Below are 13,269 nucleotides of genomic sequence, written 5' to 3' on the forward strand. Positions count from 1 at the left end.
GAAACACAGAAATGATTGACTTGCCTGGATATGTACCCAAAAAGGAGCCACTCACCTAGTGAAATATCCTCAGACTATAAGTAAAAAACAACAGAGAAGTAATTTATATTCGAGTATGAGCCTAGCCAATTTAATCCTATTTTAGATACAGGATATACCATACTTCCCATAAGGCTGCCACTTCCTGAACAAAATTATTTTAAATGTCAGGGGAAAACTTCCATGTTGTACAAAATGATTACAGTTCATTTTTTAAAAACACAATGTCACATTTAAACATGACATAGTAAACAAAAGATTCCTCCAGTAGTTGACCCAGAATCACCACTTTGAAGCAAAAAATCTCAAATTACTCCAAAATATGAGTTAAAAGATCCAGGTCCTAAGCCTAACACAGTTTTGTAAATCAAGCACACCTTTACAAAATTTATAAAATAAATATGCACATTACCTGGTAATTGTTTTGGTTTTGTGATAATCTCAATTGGTTTGATGATGAAAAATTTGGAGAAAAATTACTCCGTAATGGATTTGTATTACTGTACAATGTACTAGATGCTGTATGTAATGAGGTTCGTGGTGTCAAATGGTAGTCTCTGTTTTGATATAGTATATTGTCTGACAAATCTCTAATATTCACCATTTGTGAATTTGGTATATTTCTTCCTGGTCCAGGCAAAGTTGTACTTTGGTTCTCATTTCGAATGGAACTGCCACTTTCATAAAATCTTGAGTAGCTTGGTATTTGTGCTCCCATTAATGCCAACTCCTCCTCTCTGGCATATTCATCCTCAGCATCTCCAGTCTCCATTGCAATGGATAAACAAGTTCCTTCTGCTGAACTTGGAGGCTTCTGCATGGCACTTCCTCCCAGAATTTTCTGGGGGTAATCACTTACTGCCAACGAAAACACTTCACGGATTTCCAAATTTTGTGTTCTACAGTAAGGGTCTCTAATAGCTGGCTTTGGCCCACATAAGTTATGTGATGCCATACCTATATGTTCAGGCTTATATGACCTTTGAATCCCAACTGGTTCAATTTTGCAAGGTCGGTGGCACACAGATGGCTTTTCGGGTACTGTCATTTCAGAAGCTTGCACTGAAGAGCTTCCATAGTTTTTCTTTGTGTGATTATATACTGAGTTTCCAGCATTTAGCACACTTGTCTGCCTTGACAAAATAATTGTTTTTTCACCTAGGAGCAGGGAGGCATTTTTACAATGGGCTACTTGTCTTTGAACAGGAATATGCAACTGAAACTCAGTATCATTTTTACTGGCTGTTTTCTGAATTGGAATTTTATGTGCTTCTGTAATTTGTGTACTTGTATGTTTAGCTGTCCCTTGCCTACTCAATGAACTGGCTGGACTGTATATACCTGTTAGAATGACATCATTATTGGCTGATGTCCAAGAGGACTGTTGGCTTGAAAGTCGAGCACTATTAACCACATTTCTGACTGTAAGTTCTGGAGCTGCCAAGGAGGTACCAGAAAGAGTTCCAGTTGTTCCTGATTCAGAATTCTTACTACTCATTTTTCTTCGCTTATTGCCAACCCACGTCTGAAAGGATACAAAATAGTATTATGAAATAAATTTTAAAACACATCAAGAGAAATAATTTATCATAGAATCAAAGCCCACACAAATGTAAAAGAAAAAGATACATTAAAGAATATTACGTCAAGTACAGTATAGGATTATATATGATTAAGTATTTACCCAGTAAATATTTAGGAACACTGAGAACAGTGTTTCATTGCTCTTTTCTTCTACAAATCACATAATTATTATGAATAAAGAATTCTGTAAATGTTTATATCCACTGACCTAATAATTGCACATTTCTATAAATTTATCCTAAAATGTGGTCACTAATGTACACAAAATTTATATGTGTTGATGTTCGTTATATATGTGTATTATATATTATATATTAGTAAAATTTCAAAACATATGAAAGGAGGTAGGGTTCTTCAATGCTGTTTGGAAATATTTACCATATTATTAAACAAATGCACATTTGCCATCCTCAGACTTATGCCTTATGTTGAATGGATATAGCTTTAATACTGGTAGAAACATATTTACAAATATTCATTATAATAAATCATTTTGAAATATTCCTCTTTTTCATAAATCTTTGCACTATTGGTTCATTAGAATGCAGTGGTTAGGAGGAAGATTGCTAATGTAAATTTCTAAGTGCCCTCCAACATGCAAGAATGCTGTTACTTTACATCTGGACTTGTGTGTATTTTGGGGAGATCTTTACTAGCCTGGGAGTTAACAAAAGATAATTGCTGTTTTGATTTTAATTTCTACAAGTATTGTATTGTTTTGATTGATTTTTTTCATCCATTATCTATTTTTATATTAAGATGTTTTAAAATTAATTTGTAAAAGCAATTGCCTACTACAGACAGCAATACTTCATCACAAATTACTATCTTTTCATTTCTGTCATTAATTTATGGTAGTATTGTCTTCTTTTCTCAGGTCATTTCTTACTAATATATGTTTGTAGTACATAATGTTTATATGCTTTCTGGGAGTTGATACATAATACATCTCAATTCCTTTCTTCATCCCTTTTCTCTTCTCTTCTTCCCCCTCCATTCATCTCTTGATCCTCTTGCTTTTTTAATACATGTTTGTAACACATAACGTTTACCTTCCTTGTATGAAGTTGCTGCATTACCTAAGATATCTTAACTCCATTTATCAACCCCTTTCCTTTACCGTCTTCCCCTTCCATCTCCTGATCCCTTTTCCCTTGAGAATGATCTATCTCCCTACTTCCTAAAGAAAAATAGTATTTTCTTCTTTACAATTTACTTATCAAACTTTATAAATGAGTATATCTATAATTTTATAAACAGGAAAATATTAATAAAGGTATAGTTTGCATTTTATATGTGATTATAAAATAAATATTTGTGTGATTCACCAAAATGACTTACATAATTATTGCCTTGAATTGTGGTTCTTCTTAAAATATGCAATAATAAATATTACATGTCATGATGTAATTGCCAAGCTTTACAGTTATTGCTAGATGCATAACAAGTGACAACTACCAAAACATATTAATGCATTAAGAATTAAACAAAATAAATAAAAACATTAAATCAATTAGTCTTTCATAAATGTGGTACAGATTTGCATAGCTCTTCTATGTCTTGGAGAGCCAAACAAATTAGCCAGTATTCAATGTCTATTAATATAACATATAATTATATGTGACATTAATGTTGCTATAGTACTGTAAATTAAAGCTAACATGTTATTGAATCTCTCATTATGTGTTCTTTATATGTATTAGTTCTTTTAGTAGGTGTTATTTTTCTAATTGTATAAATGGAAAAAGTGTGGCTCAGAATTAGTAAGTAGGTTATGGGAAAGACATTTTGCCTGGAAATAGCTGATTAAAGATTCAAAGTCAACTCTACTTGACCTCTACTTAACTTGAGGTAGGAGGATTTTAAATTCACTCTGGTTTACTTTCTTTTATTTTATTTAGTTTATTGGTACATTTTAGGTATGCAGTACAGTTACATTCATCACTGGGATCCTGTACCTTTACATGACAGGTCTTGGTTCTCATTTTTCCCCTTGCCCCTGCCCTCCCTTCACCCCCTCCTCCCCTCCCCATTTACAAACACTTTATTTCCATTTTTTCATTTTCTCATATTTTTTTCTTTTCCCTTATTCCCTTTCCCCTACCCTTCCCACTTTCCCTACACCTTTAGCCCTTTTCTTCCTATTTCACGTTGTTAATTACCCCATTAGAATCTTGTGTATTATTATAGTTTTTCACACCAGAGAAACTCTCTGGTCTGGTTTACTTTCTTAAAAAAGCAGGAGGGATAATTATAAGCCAACGGAAAAAGAAATATAAATGTCACAGAAAAAAAGGAAGAAAAACTAAAAGGCTTTAAAGTATACACTCAAAAGAAACCTTTAAAAATAAAGGGCAGGGACAAGGGGAAAAAATGAGAACCAAGACTTGTCATGTAAAGGTACAAGATCCCAATAATGAACATAACTGTACTGTATACCTAAAGTGTACCAATAGGCTAAAGAAAATCAAATAATAACAACAAAATATTTTTAAATAAATTGAATTTCTACTAAGGTGAATTTTACAAATAAATGTCCATATTATTGCTTTTCAAGTAAGATAAGACAAATCAAAACTGCACAAAAAGCATAATGATTTATACTTTTTTTGCAAAATATATAAGCATTACATTGAAATTTTACTAAAAAAGTAGAAAATTAGTAAAATGAGAATTGAAGAGTTATTGTATCTAAAGATCAGCTCTAGGCTATATATATTTAAAATAAATCCTCAAACTGCCAAGTTCATTCAAATATTACCTACCTTAATTTAGGAAGTTTAAGAATAATCTTATGATTTATGTATATAGATGTATACTTTATACATATAGGTGCATATTTTATATAGTTGTTTACATCATTTACTAAATATCTATATTATGTACCATCAAAAGGTAACATACAGAAGAATATCATGTTGTGTGAAACTCATCTGTCTTTTAACCTAGGATGCTCACTTGTCCAGAACAAAGCCAATACAGATATCATAGATACTTATCATTCACTAAGCGAATAACCTTTAACTATAAAACCCACTTTTTATGATTTTATATATAATTTGAATAAATCAGGTATCCTATTGTACAAAAAAACTAGGAACAAAAAAAGAGAGGGACATTGGTGATTGATTGAGGTAGCTGATAGCAGACACCCTGAAAGCCCTAAAACTAAAACTTTTCGCTAAACTTGGCTCATTAAAAAGAAGAACATAAAATCAAGATATGAAATCACTAAGTGGGCAGTCTGAGATTCTTTAATAAGAGGAAAAATGGTCTCATTTCCTTTATTAAATTGTGAACATTTTTAGTAAAAGGTGAAAGGTTTATACGATCTGAAGAGAAACCAAAGTATGAGTTGTGAACATTTTTATAGCACTATGTAATGATTAATTTCCATAATGAAGACCCTGAATGAATCAAAGAGTTCAGTTATCATCTCTATTGAAGAAATGTGCTGTTGAAGAAAGGTTCAAAAGTATATACTGAAGATATATTCCCACTTAAAAAAGGTAAAGAAAATTCATTGCCTGAAGCATTCCAATATTTGAATTGAACTTAACCAGAAGTTGTTCAGTTATGAGATCCAAAATCTACCTGTGTTTATCATAGGTAAATAATCTGCACTGTAAATGCCTCAATGATGAGAACCAAAATAAGATCAGACAAAACTGATATGATAAATTTAGGGTGAGGAACTAAGCAAAGTGACACTAAATAGGAAAAGAAAAAAGGGTAAAGGTATTTGAGCCACCAATTCTTGGTGTGCATAAAATTCACTTTTAGTTTTCTACTGAAAATGTACTTTCTCTAAATCTCTTCATTTTGGTATAACTCATTCCTTGTTCTGTTTCTTTACCCCATTATATTTGTTTTGCTTGAATGTCTTCACTTTTTAAGTTCTGCTTACATTGATATCAGAGTCTTAATAAAGCGAGACTTGAGTTACTTTGAGGAAAAAGGACAATAAAAATTAGACTAAAAATAATAAAGAGTTTTAACAAGTAGGACCTATTGACCTAGAAAATACAGCTCATGTGTTTGAGGACTGATCAGTTTACAAACAACTCTCTTTTCCAGTGAATAAAAAAGCCATTAAAATTGTGTCAGGGTATAGATTAGGAAGACTGAATTTCAATACAATTTATACATTCTAGGAGGGAGAGAATGACTCTGATTTGCACAATCCCTTGAAACTTTTTTTTCCTCTTTCAGCCATTTTTTAATTTGACAGTTTGTGTTCAGTGCAAATAAATTCCATAATATGAGATATTACTATTCATAAAATCATATTACACTGAAAGTATACTTGTAAGTCTACATTTTAAGAATTAATATCATTTATTTTCATGGTTTATTTTATATATTTACATTATTTGGAATCTAAATATCTGTATTTCAGATATATCAATATTCAAGATATATCAATACATTATGAGGAAAAATCTACAATAACAAATCAGAATTATAAAAGATAGTACACAAGGCAGCTGCCTGAAGAAAACTTAATTTTAAGGTAATGAAAAGAAAAATGAAAAAAGAAAGCAAGGAAATTACTATAGGAGTAAAAGAGTTTGTATTTATAAAATATAATATCAAAATGAAATATTTTGTATTACATTTTCTACATCAATTAAGAATTTTCAGCCAGGCATTTAGCTCAGCGGTTCGTTGGCCTGCCTTGCAAGCCCAAGGACCAGAGTTCAATTCCTGGTACCAAAAAAAAAAAAAAAAAAAAAAAAACAATGAAAGTTCAGTAAAGGTAATTTCAAATAGTGCATTTAGAGCCATCAGTAGGAAATAGTTTTAGTTCTTACACAAATCTGAGTATAATGGTTGATTTCAAGAAATAAGAAACAGATATCCTAAATATTTCCCATAGAATTTATAATTACCTATTTAAAGGTGAACAAACACATCCTTCAGCTTTAAAGAAATATTTTCCACAGAATTCTGCATATCAAAATACATTTTTCCTCTGGGATCTTTGAATGTAGAAACAGTAAAATAAACTTTAAAATAGACAAATTTTTTCTTTCCTTAATTAACCTAATGAATGCCAAGGATTAGAAAGTTTCTAAATTTTTTAATCATTAAGGTTTCCTGACAAGAGGACTTCTAGCATGTTGAAACAAACATGAAGGGCTTGTGCATTCAATAAAAGCCTTGACTTTTGTTAGATTTATCTCTTCTCTTTTTTATATCACCTTCTTATTGTCTTTCATTAATGTGAAGCAGCTGATTATTTACAGCTGAATAACTATAATTTTGATTATATCATCTCTTTGGATCTCATCCCTTTCTTACTAACCATTAAAATGCATACATATTACTTAGAATAAGCTATTAATGAAACAGACTAGGATTTCCTCAAAAGATAAAAATACTAAAGTCATAAATGCTGAGGAAAAAAAACAAATACAAGAAGAAAGCTATAAATACAAAATTCCCTCAGAAAATGCCTGTATTACTATCTTTTGCTGCTAAGGGTTATATTAGGATCAATTTGAGGTTTCACAAAGCATGAACTAAGCTTAAAAGTGTTTATTAGTTCAAAGAACTGAGATTTTTAAAAGATGTGTTTATTCTACAAACATTTTAGTGTTTTCAGTATATTTATAGAAACAAATATATGCTAAATGATTATTTCTATTTATTAAGAATTAGTATTTGTATACCAGGGAAATGAAGTTGATTATAAAGTTAGTAGCTTCATACCCTGAGTAGTTTTTCTCATATTAAGCAAATATTACTAGTCATGAAAGGCTATAAATTTGAGTGTGAGACCTCAGTACTTACCCTGACTACACTGAAGTCCAGCTTAGTCTCCTGTGCACACTGTAATATGAGCTGAAAGCAATTTTTACTTTGATTTGTCATTCCATTTTCATAATAACGTTGTAAAATCCTTTGTTGTTCTACAGTAAATACTGAACGTAGATTCATCTAAAAATAAAAGAAGATACTCTCAAAATTAGAAAAAAAAATTGGTATGCCTAGAATTTATACACTTTGTTTTTCAATACAACTTCGGTGCTTCCAAATTACAATATTTTTAAAGGGCAATAATTTATGTGATAAGGGAGATAATTTCTTACTGAAAAATATGTGTAGTACAAACATATACTGAATTTGTTTAAAAATAAGTACCAACATTAAAGAAAAAATAGAGAAGGGCCTTATTTAGTTAGAGTCAGTGCATAGGGCAAAAATTGTTTCTATCTCTTAAATATTTATGATTAGGAAAGTTAGAAATAGAGGTAGTTGTACATGATCCATTATCAACAGGGACATTCACTGTTCTTTGTCAAGCAAGGCATCTGGCACATGTCTGAAAATAAGCTATGCTGTGGAACAAAAGGATCCTTTTATTTTTCCTCTCTGCAAATAAGGAGTTCTTTTTATATATTAAAACAGAATCTCCCTTTAAAGCTTAAAAATAAAAGGAAGATATAATTTAAGTGATGCTATCCAAAATAATCATTTTAATAACTATAGTGTCTAAAGAAACGTTTTAAAATTGTGTATTTTATTAAAACTGTGTAATAACTATGTAGCTTTTAATTAAATTTACACCATTAAAATTAGATAAATTAAAAATTCATTTATTTCTGCCTATAAATAAAATGCTTTTTATCAAGGGCAAAAATCTCTGTGACTCTCATAAGTAAAAGGCTGGTTAAACTCTACTTTCAAGACTTGCCATGTAAAGGTACATGATCCCAACAATGAATGTAACTGTACTGTATCCCTAAAATGTACCAATAAACTCAATAAAATTAAAAAAAAGATGAATTATAATAGTCCATCTTTATAAAAAATCCTAGTAATTTGATTAAGGGAATTCCAGGTTCTTGTTGAAAGCTGTCACATTGAAATTGTTATTCCCAATAGTTAACTCACAGAAAATCTTTCCTAAGGAAAGACCACTTTCAAGTTTGGAAAACAACATCAGGAAAAACATTGTAGGACAAACCAAATCATTTTGCATAGTATATTCTGCATGAAATCAATGAAGTAGTTGGCATGGAAGTAAAACATAATTTCCCTTCCTATAAATACTTAAAACAATAAATCCATCTAATAAAGAAATTGAAGAATTACGCTGCTATACACTGCAGTTTGTATACCTGGCTTTTTTTTTCCTACTCATATAAACCTTTCCTAACTAATGTTAAAAGAACAGATCATAGAAAATTAGGTGCCGGAGAGGACATAGGGAAGATGAGAGAGAGTAGAGTGCCTACCTGAAATAGAAACAAAGACCTCCAGTAAATTTTGAGAGGTGTTTTGGAAGGGCGTACACTAATGCAGAAGTATAAATTGCTTATCTGCTACTGGACTAAATGTTCAAGCAGTTTTTGATCATTGGATAAGGACCGTATCTATCAAAACAAGTTTTGTTATTGTGGCTGCCAGTTTTCAGATCAATTTGGAATTCATTTTCCTAAATGGATGAGCCAGAATCAGGAGAAAATCCAGAAGTGATGTTCAAATACCTGAAATATATCATCCAGGGTGGATTGAGAAGTAAAGTATTTGGGTCGGGGATTTCGCTCAGTGGTTCCGGTGCCTGCCTCGCAAACGTAAGGAACCGAGTTCAATTCCCGGTACTCCAAAATAAATAAATAAATAAAGAAGACAAGTACTTTGGAGTGAGTTCTGAGGAGGATAGCAAACTTTAATTTAAGATGCCTAACTAGGACAATGGCCCTGATCCTACTTTGCAGGGTTGCACCTTTTACAAAAAGCCTAAAGTGCAAGATATATGTAATCCCCAAGCATGATGATACCTATTAAAGTAGGAACATAAGAATATGTTCTTATTGGATGGTTGCAACTGTTACATTTGCTCAAATACTACCTGACCTTCACAAACCAACGTAGCCAAATGCAGATGACTGAGTATTAAGCAGATATCTACAGGCTACAATTCTGAAAATGGGCAATACTGTGAATTTTAAAATTTTCCTCCTAAATTAGTAGCAATAACATCAACTTCATTTTGTTCAAGAGGGCTACTCTTTTTTATAAATTTCATTTTTACAACAAAATAATCGCATTTCAGCAAGGAGCAAGATATCATGCCATTATTTCCAACCACAATATATATCTCGATTTAGGAAGTGGCAGTACATTAAATGACTGCATAGACAAAAGTTTTCAATCACCTGTAAAAATTAATCAGGAAGTTTTAAAAGTACTTTTTGAGTTCTTACTTATGTGGAAGATAAAATAATAAGCCATTGCTTCTATGGAATATTTGAGGTATTTGAATGAATGGGCAGTTTTGCTGAATTAGAATATTAAATGTTGAGCAACATCATCTATTCTCACCTCAATTTCCTACTCTAATACTGTATGTATTGGGCCAGCCATTCAGCACATGCCAGCCCCTAGGAATAAGATGAGCTATATTCTACTCTCAGTCGTCAATATTTGGTAAATCAATTTCCCCCAGCATCTATTTCCTAGTTTATAAAATTCCAGACTTGTACTATTTCAGTTCCTTGTGAGACTGAATTGCTAAAAAAAAGATATAAGAATTCATATTTCTTAAAGTGTAAAGCATTAACAATTTTAACGTATTTATATTTTTAATATAACCAGCTCCCGTTCAGTTTATCTACAATTTTCAAATATGGAATTTCTCAAATCCTTCTCAGATTTAGGATTCTGTGTTTTGAGGATTGAGCCAATAAGAAAACATTAAATTATGCTGTATATATTCTATTTAATTAAGCAGGGTAATGGATAAATATTTGAGATTTATTGCTTTGGAAACATTGAAAACATCTGGCTTCTAGGAATGATTGCTTCAATAGGGGTTTCAGGTAGCTTGAGTCATATTTTCATATAGAAATACTTGAGATTAATTTTTATATAACACTGATCATATATTTGATGCCATACTTAACAGTTTCATGCCTTAATAATAATCTAGCTGGTTATGTTATTTTACAAGTACCTCCAAAATTTATTTATAGATTTCATTCTTGAAAAACTTGATTTTTAAAAAATGAACTCTACTGGTGCATTTTAGATATACATTATCATCACATTCATCCTTGGGAATTTGTACCTGTACATGATATGTCTTAGTTCTTGTTTTTTCCCATTTGCCTTTCCTTCCTTCCACTCCTCCACGTCTCGTTATATACAGAAGTTTTGTTTCCTTTTTTCCCTTTTTTTCTCATTTTCTTTCTTTCCCATTTTCCTTCCCCCATCCCTCCTTACTTCCCCTTTGAAACTTTGCATCCTATTTCAAACTATCTATTATACATTTTGGTCCTCATTTACACTTTCAGTTTCTCACACCAGAGAGACGATATGGTATTTACATATGTGTGTCCTATTTATTTCACTAAAGAGTATGGTCTCAATATGCACCTATTTAGCTATTAATGTCTAGTAATAGCTAAATCTTGGAAACAACCCAAATTTCCATCAACTGGTGACTGGATAAGGAAGATATGGTATATATATATTGGAGTACTACTCAGCCATGAAAAACTTGATTTTACAAATGAGATGAGTCCATAAAATCTTCAACAGTTCAAACATAATACATTCTTTCCAAAATTAAAGTTTGGATTTTAAGTAATCCATTGATGTTTTTGTTTACAAAGTGTTTCCTGCGATTAATTTTACACCTTGTACATCTTTATATGTCATTATTAACATTATCCTTTTAACCATTATTATTCCCATTTAAATTTATATACAGTACAATTTCCTCTTGCTGTACAGTTTTATGAGTTAAAAATGGGCATCATTATGAACCAAACACAAAAAGAAAAAAACAGAAAACCTTTATCACTCCAAAAAACTTCCCCTAGGCAGCCTCTTTGTAATCAGCCTCTCCAGCACTCTAAGCTCCTGGGAGCTACTAATCTGTTCCTACAACTTTGCTTTTTATAGAATACAAAATAAATGGAGTAACAAAGCATGTAGCCTCCTTAAGTTACCTTCATTTACTCAGCATAGATTATTTGAGGTTCGTGTGTGTTGTTGTGTGTTATCAATAGTTCGCTCCTTTTTCTTATAGAATGGTATTTAATTATAGGAAAACAGCGCAGTTCATTCATTCATTTCAGGATATTATGATTCTTTCAAGTTCTTTAAAATTATAGTTAAAGCTATTAGGAACATGTGCATACAATTTTCTGTACTTACCTATATTCAAAGAAAGTTTCAGTTACTTCACTTCATCCTGAGAATTTATTACTTTCAGATTTTTTAAAATGTGTAATTCTATTGGGTAATTTTGCATATCGTAGCTTTTTTATTTTCCTAATGACATGATATTCAGTATATTTTAATATAGTTATTTGCCATCTATTTATCTTCTTTGTGGAAGTTTCTTGTTGAAATATATGCCAAATTTTTCTGATTTGGTTGACTGTATACTTAGTATTGAGTTTAAAGGGGTTCCATTATACATTCTGGATACAAATATTTTACCAGAAATTTGATTTGTAAGTCCTGTCTGTAGCTTGTCTTTTCATTCTATTAAAAATATATTTCACAGAACATAAGTTTCCACTTCTGAAGAAGTCCGTTTATCACTTTTTTTTGGTGTTTTACAGATTGTTTTAAAATTTGTTCTACATTCTTTATATTCTCAAGTGAATTTTACAATCAGTTTGTTCATGCCTACAAAAAAAAATCCTGCTGGAATTACGTTTCAAATTGTATTGCATCAGTGCTTTAATTTAGGGAGTTTTGTGTCTTACCAATACTGGGTCTTCTGACTATTTAATACTTTGAATTATTTAAACCCTCTTTTATATTCGTCACTAAAGGTTTAGTTTTCAGCATACATAATCAATTAAACTTCAAGCTATGTTTTTCCTGTTTGGGGAAGGCATTGTTGTAAATTATATATTTTTAATTATATATTTTTAATTTCCAATTTTATATTATTAGCTTATTGACATGATTGATTTTGGCATATTTATTTGCATTTTGCAACTACAAAACTTTCATATTAGTTTCAGAAACTGTTTGGTTGATTGTTTGGTATTTTTTACGTAATGTCATCCACAAAAAGTGATAGGTTTGTTTCTTCTCTATCAGTACCTATGACTTTTATCTTTCTGCGCTGGCTAGGACATACAACATGTTTTAATGACAGTCACATTTTTGCTTTGTTCTTGATTTTACTGGGGAAGATTAAGTCATTCATTCATTATTAATTATGATGTTATCTGTAGATTTTTTTTGTGTTTGCCCTGTACCAAATTATCTATATCTATTAAACTGATGGTTATTATTGATATTATTATTATTTGGGATGTACCAAAATCTATATCTATTAAACTGATGGTTATTATTGATATTATTATTATTTGGGATGATTAAATTTTGTCAAATACTTTTTTAAGCATCTATTGAGAGGATTGCATAATTTGTGTTTCTGTCCTTTATATGGTAAATTAGAATGACTTATTTTCAAATGTTGAGCCCCCCCTTACTTCCATTTCTGAAATAAACCTCAGTTCGTGTCCAAGCATTCGTATAAAGGTAAAGGTTTGTAACGGTTTGTTCAGAATTTTTGAGTCTACATGTGTGAGGGATTTTGTCAGTGATTTCCTTTTCCTGTTTTGAGTACTGGGGTACTAAATTAGAAATTAAGCATATATATAT

General features: G+C 30.9%; 1 protein-coding gene across 2 annotated transcripts in view; it reads right to left on the reverse strand.

Moving 5' to 3' along the window:
- The window catches only part of Hdx (highly divergent homeobox), a 186,061-nt gene that overhangs the window by 150,193 nt on the left and 22,599 nt on the right, over positions 1–13,269 (reverse strand). The window contains exons 2-3 of one of the 2 annotated variants that reach the window (XM_010612863.2): positions 7,420–7,566; positions 452–1,564 (exon numbers count right to left, since the gene is read on the reverse strand). In XM_010612863.2, the coding sequence (XP_010611165.1) occupies positions 452–1,564; positions 7,420–7,566 (1,260 nt within the window). The remainder of the gene's footprint in view (positions 1–451; positions 1,565–7,419; positions 7,567–13,269) is intronic. The other variant, XM_033760535.1, reaches the window with a different exon arrangement.

The sequence above is a fragment of the Fukomys damarensis genome, unplaced genomic scaffold (genome assembly GCF_012274545.1).
Source record: "Fukomys damarensis isolate Sample0158 unplaced genomic scaffold, DMR_v1.0_HiC HiC_scaffold_39, whole genome shotgun sequence".
NCBI classification, from domain to species: Eukaryota; Metazoa; Chordata; class Mammalia; order Rodentia; family Bathyergidae; genus Fukomys; species Fukomys damarensis.